Raw genomic sequence first — 15,759 nt, 5'->3', positions numbered from 1 at the left:
ATTTAGAGCATTCCGGTACCATGGGCGGGGATATGGTCAACGCAGTCAGCAAATTCGAAGACAGAAAAGGGCCACTGATTGGATAAATCAAACTCAGGCAGGCGTCCTCAGATTCAAAGTGCGCCTACTGTTGGAGCAGCATGATCAATTGAAGAAACTATAAAGTGATGTCTTTGGATGCCTCCGGTCGTGGCTATGCAGAATATGCCTAAAAATCCAAATTTTGCATTCAAAGATCTCAACACCTACATAATAGTAAGCCACAATTTTTAAATACAAGCTATTATGTATACTTTATAGCTTCTATTAAAGGGTTAGAGCGTTCGGCTAAGTCTAGTAATATATCAAAATATGGGGGCTAAAATTAAGCAAATTTGCCATATGTTAACAAGAACGAGGTGCGAAAGCTCTAAAACATTGATAGAAGCTACGAAGAATACAGTATTAAATAGCTTACATTCAGATTGCTATGAAATTTCACTAGGTAGTTATTGAGATATTCAGACGCAAATTTAGATATTTTGGTGTGTTTTGAGGTGCGCAGCTTGCTTGTGGAACAGGGGTTATCGTCTATTAGTTAGTCTCAGGCTGAGGCATAAATGGAAGCTGTGGGACCCCTTGTAATTAGATAACCATAAGCTGTATAATACCATTGTGCCAACTAAGGGTTATTTGGCCCTTCAAGTAGAGTGAAGACAGGCCGAAGTGGGCTCAAAAGTTAGGTATTCTTATGTTGTAGAGGTGGGATATACCTAACCCGAGAATATTGTCCTTACCACCACTTCTCACACAGAACACTTTCAGGTGCCACATTTTCTCGGTCCTTGAGATATTGGACGATACTGTCCGTCATGTCAGGTGGTCCGCATACGTAGAAGACCGCAGAACCTCGTTCTTTCTCATTGCCAACGGCACTGGACAAGGCATGCTCATTAATTCGGCCGCCCCAAGCTACGACTGGTAAGTTCCCCTCAGATTCAAAGCCCGGTAGCACAAAAGACTGGAAGAGCACATCTTCATTACAACATAATAGCGAGCCGTCCAAAGTGCCTGTGAAGAATAGTTCTAGGCGATCCCTGTGATTCTGGCGTGGTGGAGGCTTTGAGGTGCAAAATAAGTCCAGGATTCGAGGGAGGAACAGGACTTCAGACTTTGTCGAGGTCTTCGATGGTAATTTTGTAGAATATAAGAGTCGAACGTGATCCAGCGGAACATTCTCTTCTCGAATATATGAGAGCATCGAGATGAGGGGGCTAGCTTGGACGTCAGGTTTCGTTACTTAGTTGATTCACGGCAGCATGCAAAGTGGGGAATGACAGATGAAGATCATACTTGATGCCAACACCTCCCGCAATGAAGACAACACGCTTAATTCTCTCGGAGTCTAGACCGGGTGGAGGCCAGATAAAACTTCCTCCAACCCGAACGGCTAGTTGACTCCCAAGTATAGTTTCTGTCGGCTGCCATAGCCACGCCGCAGGTGGATTATCGGGACTCCTCTGTACAGCGAGCTCAAGGAATGGGCTAGAAGAGCGGGTTGTGGCCGCCACAGCGTCGCGAGGGGAGGATGTGATGGTGAAGCCACCAGCTTTCTCTATACCTGGTACATGGACATCAAGCCACTGGCCTGGCAAGAACTTGGCTAAGGAATTAGCTTTTGTGCATCCAAACAAGACGAAGAATCAGACATGAATACATTTATGCCATTCTGCCTATCCTCAATCGCCAGACGAAAGGTTCTAATGGTGTCTCCCACTTCCATTATGCTATCGACTATAACAGGATGGAGATCTCTGCTACGTGGTTCAGTCGCAGTCCGCTCTTTATGGCTCAGACTTGCTTTGGTTGATGATCGGGTTTGCATTTTGGCAATGGGATTTATCCTCCTCAGATTCGTGAGGGATGTAGAGTGATGTAAAAAGATTCTAGCAGAAGTGTTCAGCATAGCATCTTGTGAATCGAGCGCCGAGAGAGGAGTAGGGGGATGTTGAAGAGCAACATGTGAATTCAAGTGGTGATGGTTCGGAGCTACGACGCTTTTAGAGCAGCCTCGGCTCGACGTGCTTTATCGATTAGACGGTTTCGTCTCAGCTCTCAGCTGCCAGAGACAACAACTATTTCATCTACTCTTACCTTTCTCGCAAGGACAAGCTTCTTGCTTCTAGTTGCACCTAACAACTTCACATCCACATCTCAACCATGACGACCGAGGAAGGCTGGCATGCGCTTGAGGATGGGACGAAGTTGTATACGAAAACCTGGAAGGTATCTTCTCGGAACTGCTAGCTGGAAGTCATATTAACCTGCCACACAGACAGAAGGCCCGGCTAAAGCTCGACTAGTGTTCATTCATGGTTTCAGTGATCATTGTGAGTGCATCCTTTCTAGCGGCACCCTAATACAAAGACCCCCACTTAGAGCGAGACAGGCAATACATACAATAGTTTCTTCCCAACCCTTTCTTCTAAAGACATCGAGGTTTATAGCTTTGATCAGAGGTAGGAACTCAAGCTCTATCCGGCGAAACCTCTTTACTAACCTCGTCAGAGGATGGGGTCGCTCTGTCCAGAAGCCATCAGAAAAGGGCCACACAGGCCCTACCTCCCAAGTCCTAGAAGACATTTCTTCGTTCATCAAAACTGTCACTCCATGTCCTATTCCACTCTTCCTCATGGGTCATTCTATGGGAGGTGGTGAGGTTCTATGCTACGCCGCCCAAGGTCCCGCGGATATCCGCCAACACATTCGGGGCTACCTGCTAGAATCCGCCTTTGTCGACTTCAGCCCAGCCTCCAAACCATCGCCAATTACGGTCTTCTTTGGACGGCTCGCTGGCAAGCTCCTGCCGCATAGACAAATGGTCAACAAGCTCGATGTACAGCTAATTTCACGAAATCCTGCTGTGCAAAAGCAGTTCCTGGAGGATGATCTGTGCCATGACACCGGAACCCTCGAAGGGCTTGCTGGACTGCTGGACCGTACTGGGGAATTGGCCAGCGGCAAGATCAAGATTGGAGACGCAGCTGGAGAGGGCGGAGTGACGAGAATTTTCATGGCGCATGGAAGCAAGGATGGCATCACCAATTTTGGTGCCGCAAAAAATCTATTCGAGAGTGTTCCAGCGAAGGATAAGGAATTCAAGACCTACGAAGGCCATTTCCACCGCCGTGAGTGACTGCTGAAGTGTACTGAGCTGTCTACTTACTTTTAGCAGTTCATGACGAGCCTAGCCCGGAAAATCAGAAGTTCATGAACGACGTCGCGGACTGGATACTGGCTCGATCAGTAGATCCAGTCCAAGTCGAAGTAGCAAAGTCGAAGCTCTAAAATTAGAGAACTGGGGACTGAATAGCGTTTGCGTGGCTAGCAGGGTTCAATAGAGCATACTGTTTTCTACTTCATGATCATATTCAAGCACGAGGTAGGTCTAAGCTCTCACCACCTGCATGATGTAGTTCGCGCGCTAGGCCACAAGTTCAGTACAATGGCCGAATGTTTTGTCGTCGAACGCGCGTATATCGGAGTTGTGAACATCGTGAAACATGAAATGGCAAGGCTGAGCTTGTCGTTCATGGAAGGGACAATGATACCAGGAGCACCTGACTGAAGCAGCATGCCTGGATTTCTAGGAACGCTGCGATGCAAAAAGTCGGCCTGGGGGACGGAGACAGAAGGGTGAAATTTTTCAGTGTTGATGCGGGACCGGGGGGTAATCAAGATGATCTGATTGGCGTCTCTGCAGAGGGCCGCATCGCGAGTGGAGAGATACTGGCGGGCCCGGATGAGCTTGATTTCTCTGCTCCAGCCAGCGCGGCGTCCCGGCCGCAACCGCAGGAGGCTCAAGTGCAAGCAGGAAGATCTGATGCGTCTTGCAGCCTCAGGTCCACGTCACAGCATTCGCCAGCAGTCTTCCTCTGCTGCCCTCCCTCTCATGTCCCTGCGCAAGTGCAATAATGGCTTGTCGCTCTTTGGCCAATTCCGACGCGTGTGTCCCTACGGGCCACGTTCACCTCACCTACTATCGGGCTCCTGTACCGCAGCGCCAATCCCAGTCTCACCGGCAGTCAAGTGCCTCCAGCTGCGCGTCCTCCGCACTTCTACTAAAGCCTCGTCTACTGCAGCGTGCTCCCTCGTCAATTGGTCCTCGGCCGCCTACAGCAGACGACACATTTCCCCTTCCGCCATGACAAGCTCCACCAAGACGCAGACACGGGCGCACGTTGGGCATTCCCACCACCACCACTCGCACGACAACACATATTTGATCTCCTCCAACAAGAAGGATGCGGGCGTGCGAATCACGCGCATTGGGCTCTATGTCAACCTGGGCATGGCGATAGGAAAGGGCGTTGGAGGCTACGTCTTCCACAGCCAGGGCAAGTGCAACCCGCGCGCCTGAGGCAGGCTTCGCCGGACTGACCATGTGACAGCCCTCATTGCCGATGCCATCCACAGTCTCACAGATCTTGTCAGCGACATCATGACCCTTGCAACCGTCTCGTGGTCTTTGAAGCCTCCGTCGGAGCGTTTCCCCAGTGGGTACGGAAAGGTGGAGAGCTTGGGTTCTTTGGGTGTCAGCGGCATCCTACTCGGCGGAGGGTTGATGATGGGCTGGGCTGCCCTGATTGCTCTCTGCCAGCAGTTCTTTCCTGATTTTGCAGAAGCTGCTGCTCACTGGGGCTTTTTGCCGCACAGCCATGGTCACGGTCACGGCCACGGCCACGGCCATGGCGAGCTGGGCCCGAATATCAATGCGGCCTGGCTCGCCGGAGGTTCGATCCTCATAAAGGAATGGCTGTACCGCGCGAGTAGGTTTGCAGCACTCTTCACGTGCAGGGCTTCTGCTGACACGTGCACTCTCAGCTCTCAAGGTCGCCAACGAGCGCAAATCTTCCGTCCTCGCTTCGAACGCATACCATCATCGAGTAGACTCTCTCACAGCCTTCGTCGCACTGCTCATGATTGCTGGATCAAACGTCCTTAGTAATGCCTCGTGGCTGGACCCCGTTGGCGGCTTGGTGATTTCATTAATGGTGGTTCAGGCTGGTTGGGGCAACACGAAAGACTCCCTGCTTGAACTCGCAGACGTCGGTGTTGAAGATGAGATGAAAGGGAACGTCCGCAAGGCAGCTAGTAAAGCCCTAGACAGCATCAATTCTGGATTGGTGGCCACTCACGTCGATCTGCGTTCTGTACAGGGTGTCAAGTCCGGTCAGAACTTCTTAATAGATCTAGAACTTGCCGTGCCCGGATCATGGACCGTTGAGCAGACACGTGGCGTGGAAGACTTGGTCCGAGAAAGAGTCGGCGCAAAGGTCCGAGGTGTCAAGAGAGTCCGGGTCCGGTTTGTGTCCAAGTCTTCTGAACAGCCTGACTTCTCAGACGAGTTCATTGGCCCAGATGTGAGCGCTAAGGCCAGCCCAGAGCCAGAGGAGGAGAATCATTCACACTCCCATGGCCACGATCATGGACACGATCACAAGCCGAGCAATGGGAATGTGACGAAACGGAAGTGATCTGTATTATATCTATCAAGGACAACGCGGAATCGGAGTTTTGGCTTTGGATAGGACGGATTCCCTATTGCGGCTATACGGGCTTGCGCTACAGGTGGCGCACTTTGATCTTTGAGCTTGAATACAGCCCTATTCGGCAGGACGGGCTAGTGGGTAGTGTTGTGGGTGGTGCTGCTGCGGGATGACAGAATTGCTAGTGTTGTGCAAGAGGATCTTCTTAATAGCAGAAAGCAGACACATTAGCTCGTAACCATCTCATCACCATCTCATCACCATCCTTCATCTCACCAAGCACCAGTTCTATCTTCAACCCTCGATTCGGCAATCCGCATATTTATCCGCGATCCAATGAGACGAACCGAAAGCTGCAGGCACGACCGGCAAAACCCATTATTCATGGCAAGCGTCACACCCAAGACGCGGCAGTGCTCGAAGCTAAGTGAGGAAGGAATATGTTTTTTCAACCTCACATGAGAAGTTGCTTGCTTATTTAAATGTCCTGTGTAGTTTTCACTTCTCTTGCGTCTGTTCTTCTTCAAAATCCCGACAATGGCTGACCAATATCTGGGTTTTGATCTGAGCACACAGCAACTGAAGGGTGAGCGTGCCCCGCTTCAGCTACCCCGCCATCGTGCTTCTGGACTGACTTCAGACGCATCCAGGAATTATCGTGCACTCGGACCTCAAACTTGCTTATGAGGCGAAGGTAGACTTTGATGTTGACCTTGCAAAATATGGGATCAGCAAAGGTGTCCTCACTAATCCCTCTGAGGGTGAAGTGTTTGCTCCTCCAGCAATGTGGCTCGAGGCTATCGACTTAGTCCTCCAGCGCCTAGAAGCTCAAGGGGCAGACTTTTCGAAAATAAAAGGCATTTCTGGAGCTGGAATGCAGCATGGGACTGTGTTCTGGAGTAGAGATGCAGAGGCTTTGCTTGGTGGACTAGATGCCGGGAAAACGCTGTTGGAACAACTGGAAGGAGGCTCAAAAGGAGAGAAGAAAAGTGCTTTCAGCCACCCGTTCAGCCCCAATTGGCAGGATGCTAGTACGCAGAAACAGTGTGAGCGCTTTGATGTGGCTCTGAGGGGTCCCATGCAGTTGGCGATAGCCACTGGAAGCAAAGCTCATCATGTATGCATGCTCCAACTCTCGGAGTTTATCGAGCTAATGCCGTCTTTGCAGCGTTTCAGTGGGCCGCAGATAATGCGCTTTCATCAAAAGTACCCTGAGGCGTACAAAGCTACCTCACGTATTTCTCTCGTCTCCTCATTCCTCGCATCAATATTTCTAGGCCAAGTGGCACCGATAGACATTGGCGATGTATGCGGAGCGAATCTCTGGGATATTAAGAATGGTCGTTGGTATGAAGATCTTCTGGCACTTGCCGCCGGGGACAAAGGCGTTGATGATCTCAAGTCGAAGTTGGGCAATGTGCCAGAAGATGGAGGGGGCAGTTTCGGCGCCATCGCTTCGTATTTCGTGAACCGATACAACTTCCCATCTTCTTGCCAGATTATTCCGTTCACAGGAGATAATCCATCTACTATCTTGGCTCTACCGCTCCGCTCGTCTGATGCTATCGTCTCACTGGGCACGTCGACAACGTTTCTCATGTCGACTCCACAGTACAAGCCGGATCCCGCTTACCATTTCATGAACCACCCCACTACACCTGGGTTGTATATGTTCATGCTTTGCTACAAGAACGGAGGCCTTGCCCGCGAACACATTCGCGACGCAATCAATGGCCTCTCCTCTTCGGCAGACAGCAAGTCTTGGAATCTCTTCAACGAGACCTCTACCAGCACCCCTATTCTGGGGCAGAAAGACCCTAACTCCGATCCAATGCGCCTAGGACTCTTCTTCCCAAGGCCAGAAATTGTACCGAGTGTCAAAGCAGGAATCTGGCGATATCTCTTCGCAAACAACACTCTCACGGCCGTACCCCCTCCTTCGGCTCAGACGAAGACAGAGGACAAGTCATGGCCGATCCCGCATGCCGATGCTCGAGCAATCTTGGAATCTCAGTTCCTCTCACTCCGCCTCCGGTCCCAGAATCTAGTTGAGAAACAGGGCGAATTGCCTCCCCAGCCGCGCCGTGTCTACATGGTCGGTGGCGGCGCAGTGAATCCAGCCATCGCGGAACTTGCAGCAGAAGTTCTCGGAGGCGCAGATGGAGTTTACAAGCTCGATATTGGTGGCAATGCTTGTGCCCTGGGGGCAGCGTATAAAGCTGCTTGGGGCGTTGGCCGCAAAGATGGCGAATCATTTGAGGACTTTTTGGAGGCCCGATGGAATGAGAAGACTTTTGTACAGAAGATCTGCGAGGGTTATAGAAAAGGGACTTGGGAAAGGTATGGGGAGGCGCTGAAGGGATTCGAGATGGTGGAGACGAAGGCTATTGAGGAAAAGGGGGAGGGAAGGGAGTAAGACTAGTGCTATTAGAGGCTTTGAGGTTAAATTGCATCATACGGAATAGTTTTATTAGAAGGGACTCTATATCTTACACACTAGGAGTGTGACAAAGAGCCGCATGAGAAGAGCGCTAGTCTTACGATGGCTTGTGTTGCATTGCCAAAAGGTCAACCTCTTAGCTAGCATAGCACAAGGATATAGATAGGCGGATAATTGTATGCGACACACCCCCTAGCTCGAGCGGTATGAACGTGAGAGGTGAAAACCTCCTGCAACAGCTTGCTTTCGACTTCGGACTCCACGCCCTTCGTCCTTGATCCTTGTCCACCTGTCTTTCTGACATCACAACTTCCTCAAAACCTGAAGACGATGTCTCTCTTGTTCACTCACGGCTTTCAAAATAATCGAAAGCCAACCCCACCTTCACACACAAGGCAATGAAACCAGACGCTCTCTCCACTCTGCCCATCATGCCCTCTCTCATGTAACAAGTCATCTCGATCCCCAACCCCCTCGAAACCATCCTGCTCTTCGTTCCACCCCGAATTATCTACACTACTAAACGTATCTACAAATCCTAGCAATCACAATGTCATCATCTCTCACCCTCCAACACAATACCTATATAATCCCCGACCCCTCACTCACCCTCCCTTTCGATACAGGGTCGCATATGATGCCCACGAACGGTGAACTGGTTGAGGATATGAGCACATCGGTCTCAAGGGGGAATTTGAACCCGTTTCTCTGGCTAGAGGTTTTTTTTTTTTTAGCAAAGCGCACTTCAAGTCTTGTTGAAACCGATTCTACGGCGGTGTGGAGTTTTGGCCAAGAGATAAACGGGTCCTGAAGGCGTTTAGTGGGTGGGATAAGATACATAGAGGTTCGAAAGAGGTGTGGTGGAATATGCCGGTTTTGCAGCCTTGTCCCAAGGTAGTGGGGATTTATGGGTTGAGGAAGCGGGGATGAAATGGAGCAAAGTTGACGCACGTGAATAAAAGTGTGGAGCACAGGGAACTTCATAATCCTCAATCATGGAATGGTTTCGTTGCATTGCCACTATTCTGCGGCGCATACAATCATATCCGCCACGAAATTCCCTCCATCCATTCACTCCAAAGTGCAGTTGAAGGAACTAACTCGGTTGTCCCATTCTTCTCAGAATTAGTCCCCAACCCAAAACAACCACAAGGAAGAACTCACTATTCCAACTCATATCCGCATACCCTGGATAAAAGATTTCCAGACTTTTTCCTTTGCATTGGTGTTTACTGCATTCACCCATCAATTCGAATTCTGTGCTTTTAGTACAAATATGAGCCTACTCAAAAACAATACATTTCACGCCCTCGTCAGGGCCGAAAGAGGATATTTGCTTGTCACTAGGCGTTGTCAATCGAGAGGATTTGAGAATAAATCGCGGGGAAGGAAAGCGCACTAGACAGTAAGATCGTGGCAGTCATTGTTCTTGATCCTGAACCATTGCCACAGCCCCTTCGTCTCGCGATAGCCCCAGAAGGGCTCGGTTGTCATGTAGACCTTGGGGTGAAGTTAGGGAAAGACATCTACTGGATATATATATGGATAGAAGACGACGTACACCTCCACTGCCTTGCTCCATGTTCAAGTGGGGTCGTTCAATGTGCGATGTTGGAATGGCCTGGGTGAGAGATACCATAACGGCGGGAACGAGGATTAAGAACCGCATTTTGAATTGATGATAGTGGGTTTGGTTTTCAGCGAAGGCTGTTGATGCTATTCCCTGGTGGGTGTGAAGGGATGGAAATAATAGGGCAGATTACTTTTATACTCGTCGTGACTGCCTTGCGCAAGGAATGTATATTCGCAAATTCCTCATCGAGCCCTATCGATAGCGTACCTCACGTAACAGGGACTACGGTTTGATGTCGTAGAGAAGGCGCGGGGACGTTAGCATCGATTCCGCATTGAGGTATAAAATGCCACGAAGACAAGTTGCGTGATCCCTTAAGAACCAGCCATGTTTCGCGCGATCCCCTTGCGGCGATGTCTTGAACTCAAAGAACACATCTTGCAACCTCGAGCTGTGATGACTCTTGCAATTGAAGTACACGATGAGACGTTGAGCCAGAGTCGTAGCGCTAGCCGACACGTTTTAATTCTGAGGGGAAACAGATCAGCGAGGATGAACTTGTGGGGAGGCACAACCGAAAGATTGGGATTTGTCCAAGGCGCAGCCGCATGACGTCCACAGTCGGTCGTAATTCGATGAGCTTTCATATCCTAATGACGTTTACTGGCTAGAGGATGTCTTCGTTTACGTCTGCTCGTAACGTTTCGTATTCCCTTCAGGTTTAGCTGGATTAGTCGAGACAGCCCGTGCGGGAATGCCTGTGTTTTGTTTATCCATCCAAACATCTTGCAGACAGCAGCAGATGGAAAGCGAGGGTCAAGCACATCGTGTCATTTCTACGCACTGTACAGCGCTAGGGGGAGGCTGCGGTTTCCCGAATATTGGTGTGGCGCCGGCTCCGTACAATGAATGTATCGGACTCCGCGCCACGGACTTCGAAGCCCTACACCACGGAGTGGCACTGTAAGGAGTTTTAGTAGCATAGCACATGGTGAGGGGAAGAGACTGGAGCGACACGGCGACCATTCTTTTGGGGCAAAGGCCGTTCTCGTGAGACGTGGTGAATGGGACACAGGCTCAATCATGCAACTCAACAAACCTGGTGGTAGATTGTCCTTATTGTCAGACCGATTGCATCCGAATTCCCATTCATTCGACCAATGTAAGCATTGGTGAATGAGAGATATTTCAAGCAAAGGCCAGCAAATCAAGTCGCCCGGAATCAGCCGCGTATTCCTCTCGCGTGTAGTCAAACAATATCCGCTGCATGGACTGAGTTTGGAGGATGACCAACAACCTATCAACCGCACAGGGATTCGATAAGCCTTTCGATGTTTATTACATGCAGCGATGAGAAGATCACATCAGCTGGAACCTGATTGCTGAAGACAAGCTTTCTTTTCTGAGATCTCAACATCTGACTCTTTCGTGTCTTGCTTGGAGTAAGTGGCAAGGTGATACAAAGGTAGAAAAGCTCGACAGCGATTAATATACATTGGCCAATGGGAATGCTACCAGCCGTTAATTTGGAGTTTGGAGCCAGAATCAGAAGGTAGCAGGGAGGATTTGAGTGAAGAGCATTGGCTGAGCCCTGCACTTTATGCAGGGCTCAGGAATTACGGTCTACGTAGATGCGAAACAGGGGCTGGAGAAACAACTTTCGGGAAGACGAATGAATAAGGGATATTGAAAGTGCGGAGAATTAGACGACATGCGATACGATCATCGGTTGCACCTTGACGAGGCTCGACGATCTTTCGTCATCATGCTTTCAACATCTGCGAGAGTGTCCTTTTGGAGGGGCGCGTGAAGCGTCGAAGTTCTTGCTCTCCCTACAGGTGGTCGAGGTGTGGGAGGAGTGGGGAGGGCGTCGGACAATTAGCGTGATGGTTTTGCAGACCATGGTTGAGCCAGGCAGGAGCGCTGGCCAGTCCAAGTCTCTCGGTTTCCAACATCGAGACGGTGAAGGAGTGCTTTTGCTGGCGTGGTGGCCACCAGTGCGTCTCGATGGAGAAACAGCGTTTCCTTGTTAGTTCATGGGGTCGTGGGCTTAGAATGGTACGCAGAAGCGGAGGTCTCCCTGAGTCAGCCGGGGTCGCCCACGGATCCATGAACGGCGAATTGGAGGATCCTCCCCCAAGATTTACGCGGGAGGGCTCGACGTGAATGTCAATCTGTCAAGACTGTCACGGCCGATGGAGAGCGGTTCGGCCTGGGGTTCAGGCGTGCGAGTGAAAGTCCAGCAATTTCGAATAGATGGAGTGAGAGTGCGTTGGCGAAGCTGTCATGCGGGTTCTGAGTCTGGCGATTGCATGATAGCCTGGAGCCTGCTAGACTTGTTCCAGCTGGCGTGAGCTGCCCGCTCGCGAACCCTGGTGAGATCTCGACTGACGCCACAACGCTGCCAACAGGGCGCGGCGTGAGGGGGACCATCCTGGTCGGTAAGGTGACCCGCGACTGTGTCCATGGCAGCTGATAGAGAAAGGTCGAATACATTTAGAGGCATAGTACCACCCGAAGGTTCTCGTTAAAGGGCCCCACTGCATTCTTCGCTTCGCGCAGCTGGCTGTCTCTGTTGCTTCTCTGTTGCTTCCGATAATTATCGCCAACCTTGGAAGATTACCGCTGTTCCGTGGCCAGGAACGCGCTGACCTCAGGCACCGCCGCCTGCTGGCTTGTCCGCAACAGATCCTGGAAGCCACAACCCAGACCCCTGTAGCTCCCGGTTGGACGCCGTATATACAAAGAACCGCCTGTCCATCGTCTTCACAACAGCGTCGAGCTTCAATTGTTCTCACTGCACCCTTCCTTTCCAGCCTCTCGGGGCATCTATTCTAGCCGGCCACAAAAGACGCTGAGCGCAGGCCGCATCCCGTATTCTGCTCGTGCTGCTCGTACCACCAGCTCGAGACTTCGGAACGGGCAAGCCTGTAGGCGCTTTCACTGAATGCCAGCTCGTCCATGAGCCGCTTCGTCCCACCCCCCTCCCCGTCCCGAATACAAGACTTATACCGGCTCTCTCTTCCGCGGACGACCTCCTGAGGCAACCAACATAATTTCTGCTCTTGTTTTTATCTGTCATCGTCCTCGCCCCCCTCGTCCTCACCCCCCTCGCCGTGGGTGTGCATTCCCATGCCTCCATCAGGTCTGAATGCGGAACCTGCCGCAGAGGACACCTCCTCGAACCGATCAAGATCTCGAACCTCTCCCTCCTCGACCAATGGCACCAGCTCAACCTCGCCGCAGTCTTCAGACCGCACCACGCCCACCTACGGGTACCACAACACATTCCACACCCACGCTCAACTCGCAATTGACGCTCCTCCACCTACCTACGCCTGCGCTATAAATCCCCGGACCTTGGATCGACTCAATGCTAAAGCTAGATTAGAAAAAAGATCCCTCGCTCACCCTCCACCACCATATACCTGCACTGTAGAAATTGGAGGCGTTTTGGGCCTAAAGCAAGAATTATCAACCCCATTCCAGCTGGCCGGACACCGAGAGTGGAACGACGCGTATGTGGTGCTACGGGGGACCCAGCTGAGCATCTTTCGTGTCAAAATCCCCAGCTTCCTCAGCAAGAACCGCGCTCCGGGACCGGGACGCTTGGTGAAGACCTTTACCCTCCAACATGCTGAAGTTGGTATGGCTTCCGACTTCAAGAAGACGCCACTAACTCCAAGGTCGCCATTTGCGCATCTGGTGCCTTCGTCCGCCCGCCAGAAACTCTACGAGACGGATCCCCATCTTTTTGAACCAGTCCGTGAGCACGTGATCCGCCTTCGATTGGAAACGGAGCAGTTCTTGCTCTGTGCACCTTCTCAAGAGGAGATGTTGAACTGGATTGAAAATCTTTGCGCGGGTATTGACATTAGCCCACCACTGGACGACCGGAGCGAGCCGCGTTATAGGAGTCTTCCCCGGAGAAGTAGGCGGCAGCGGCTACTTGACAGTTCGCGGATCAATGCTAACCTGGATAATCTATCTAATCTGGAGACCGGCAGGCGAATCATTGCCGAACAAGAGCGCATCATCCGCCAACTCTACCCTCACCTTGCAGCTGCAAACACGAGAACTGAGCAACCAGATCATCAAGACTCCCACGAGCATGCAGCCCCAAGCCCTGCCGCAGATCCTGAGACTGATGATCTCGATCCTGAAGATGCTCGCTTTCCAAGTTCACATCGCCCAGGAACCTCTTCCATGCGTCGGACCGCTTCTCGTGAAGGCGATGGCAGTTCCGAGCATGCCCAAGCTGAAAGTGAAGCTCGGCATTCAATTGGCAATGAGTCTTCAGTTGATCCGAAATCCACACCTCCACATCGACATACCCCATCACAAGCTCTCCGCTACCGCCGCCGGTGCGCCCCCGTTTTGCTCGCTTCCTCGCCACGAGTGAGTGATGTTGTCTTTAGCGAAGGTCAGCGCCTGCGAATTAATGTCAAGGAACACAATCTCGTCAGCTACACATCACACCCGCCTCGCTACGATGTCCACAACTTCTCCAAGCCCTTGAAGCGTCTTTCCCCGATTGATGAAAACGCGGCGACCTCGAGGACAACCTCTAAGCTAGTCCCCAGCCCAATTCATGTCCAAAGACCTGCTTCACCTATGCGTGGTGTAAGCAATGATTCTCTCACACATTCTCTGAACTCCCTGGAGCACGACACCTTTGGATATGACTTGGCTTCAACCTCCTCTGCTGAGCATCCTGGGTCTGAACGTCTCAACAGTGATTCTGACGAGATCCGTTCAGTTCCGCCTAATTCTGAACCCCCCTCGCCAATCGCGCCGACTCAAGCCAAAGCAGATGCTACGCGCAGACTTGCGACTTTAGGAAAGACAAGGAGCAGCGAAGAAGCTTCGAGGGACAATGGTTTAAGCGCAGTTGCTTTGGGAGTGGGCTTGCTGATTTAGACACACAAACCCCGGTCATTGAATTAAGGGGCTGTCGTGGAAACACGCCAACACCATCCTCCTCTACCTAATGCCAACCTTTTCTGCACTCGTCGGCGTTCAACATGGTACACTATAATACCCAAAGATGTCCTAGCTAGGATGTCGCATGAAGCAGAGTTGTTTACTCCTGGCGTTCGATGCATTTCACTTTTCTTAGCATGGCTTTTGTTGTATAGCGCGAAGAACCATTCCGCGCTCGGATGAATCGAGTTTATCATAAGATACCCCATTTCCTTGCATTCTCCTTTCTTTTTGGCTTGGCAAAATATTTCGGTACAGATGTGAAACGCTGAGTTATGGAAGTTGAAGATCAGTTTGTAGATATGGAATATTGAGGACAGATTCTATAGGTTGCACAATACATGGTTCGCGATCAATGCGTGAATGCACACAAGTTAAACCCACTCATCCATGGAACCTGGAAGATGCCAGTAATTTAGGTTTCAAGTTCCTGACCTGGGGCAATGGTCAAGCCTTCGAACTAACATCTAATAACTTTCCACCGACGGAGACCCGAGTCCGGCGAACTTGGACCAGAGTCACGAAATTTCTGCTTTTCAGCTTGGCTCTCCGCCACCCGTGCGACAAGCGTCTCAGGCTGGACGGCAGGCTCCGGTTTTCCACCAGAGCCGCCGTGGAAATGAGGTGGACCATGTTTGCTTATTTGTCCCTGGCCGGGAACTACATTTTGTGGCTGAAAAGCGAACCTTGGACAGAAATTTTCTTGCCGATCGCTGTGGCTTAATCGAAGCGCGGGAATGGTTTGCCCTGTTTCATTGAACGGAAGATACCAGAGTTTTCATTTAAGACAGAAGCCTGCACTTTTATTAACTCCCTCTGCGAGTCTCCTCGCAAGGGGGCTGGGCGAGAGTTTAAGTCGTCCCGGTCGACGTTCCGTGATAGGTTTCAATGTGCTTGGCTGAGATCTTATTAGTTAGCCAAGCCAGCCACGTGATTATTACAAGTCAGCATCCGGAATCCCCTCCGTGGGTCACACCTCAAGCTTCTCCATAAACTGGCATCATTCACCCATGATTTTAGAACCCGTGATGCAAACTTCAATGCCCTAATCCAATGGAGCTCAGATGGACAGGTACCACAACTAAGAAAGTCTGCATCCAGTGCAAGCGAACGAAACGGCGTTGCGGCCTCGAGAAGCCGGGTTGCGCACGGTGTGGGAGGCTTGGTCTCTATTGCCACTATCCGTGTGATGGAAGAGATAGCGAAAGTCTGGATAAAGTGAAAAGTGGCAATGG

At 51.0% G+C, this 15,759-nt stretch overlaps 6 protein-coding genes across 6 annotated transcripts; 4 read left to right on the top strand and 2 right to left on the bottom strand.

The window, feature by feature from the left end:
* Positions 1-772: 772 nt before the first annotated feature.
* BDR25DRAFT_210488 (uncharacterized protein) lies at positions 773-1,864 on the bottom strand (the record flags this gene model as incomplete). The annotated part of the gene is made up of 3 exons (XM_033684649.1): positions 773-1,253; positions 1,333-1,637; positions 1,697-1,864. 3 exons carry the CDS (start codon positions 1,862-1,864, stop codon positions 773-775), a joined length of 954 nt encoding a protein of 317 aa, XP_033553216.1.
* A 248-nt stretch (positions 1,865-2,112) lies between these two features.
* BDR25DRAFT_252319 (alpha/beta-hydrolase) lies at positions 2,113-3,500 on the top strand. Its single transcript, XM_033686169.1, has 5 exons — positions 2,113-2,265; positions 2,315-2,369; positions 2,429-2,498; positions 2,548-3,167; positions 3,215-3,500. The coding sequence occupies exons 1-5, from the start codon at positions 2,200-2,202 to the stop codon at positions 3,325-3,327; spliced, it is 924 nt and encodes a 307-aa protein (XP_033553215.1). The 5' UTR covers positions 2,113-2,199; the 3' UTR covers positions 3,328-3,500.
* Positions 3,501-4,183: 683 nt separating this feature from the next.
* Positions 4,184-5,516, top strand: BDR25DRAFT_321850 (uncharacterized protein; the record flags this gene model as incomplete). The annotated part of the gene is made up of 3 exons (XM_033691995.1): positions 4,184-4,376; positions 4,431-4,808; positions 4,864-5,516. The coding sequence occupies 3 exons, from the start codon at positions 4,184-4,186 to the stop codon at positions 5,514-5,516; spliced, it is 1,224 nt and encodes a 407-aa protein (XP_033553214.1).
* A 549-nt stretch (positions 5,517-6,065) lies between these two features.
* BDR25DRAFT_210683 (xylulose kinase) lies at positions 6,066-7,944 on the top strand (the record flags this gene model as incomplete). The annotated part of the gene is made up of 3 exons (XM_033684659.1): positions 6,066-6,114; positions 6,179-6,645; positions 6,697-7,944. The coding sequence occupies 3 exons, from the start codon at positions 6,066-6,068 to the stop codon at positions 7,942-7,944; spliced, it is 1,764 nt and encodes a 587-aa protein (XP_033553213.1).
* A 66-nt stretch (positions 7,945-8,010) lies between these two features.
* On the bottom strand, positions 8,011-10,188 carry BDR25DRAFT_349490 (uncharacterized protein; the record flags this gene model as incomplete). Its single annotated transcript, XM_033694558.1, has 15 exons — positions 8,011-8,074; positions 8,158-8,241; positions 8,276-8,350; positions 8,374-8,453; positions 8,518-8,550; positions 8,578-8,649; positions 8,713-8,775; positions 8,807-9,064; positions 9,113-9,200; positions 9,255-9,311; positions 9,368-9,468; positions 9,530-9,691; positions 9,740-9,782; positions 9,828-10,049; positions 10,082-10,188. The coding sequence occupies 15 exons, from the start codon at positions 10,186-10,188 to the stop codon at positions 8,011-8,013; spliced, it is 1,509 nt and encodes a 502-aa protein (XP_033553212.1).
* A 1,254-nt stretch (positions 10,189-11,442) lies between these two features.
* BDR25DRAFT_321847 (uncharacterized protein) lies at positions 11,443-14,461 on the top strand (the record flags this gene model as incomplete). The annotated part of the gene is made up of 2 exons (XM_033691994.1): positions 11,443-11,471; positions 12,772-14,461. The coding sequence occupies 2 exons, from the start codon at positions 11,443-11,445 to the stop codon at positions 14,459-14,461; spliced, it is 1,719 nt and encodes a 572-aa protein (XP_033553211.1).
* Positions 14,462-15,759: the final 1,298 nt, after the last annotated feature.

Source organism: Lindgomyces ingoldianus (assembly GCF_010093535.1).
Source record: "Lindgomyces ingoldianus strain ATCC 200398 unplaced genomic scaffold BDR25scaffold_3, whole genome shotgun sequence".
In the NCBI taxonomy this organism is placed as follows: Eukaryota; Fungi; Ascomycota; class Dothideomycetes; order Pleosporales; family Lindgomycetaceae; genus Lindgomyces; species Lindgomyces ingoldianus.
The sequence above is the reverse complement of the archived record's forward strand: the minus strand, read 5'-3'. Positions and strand labels throughout refer to the sequence as shown.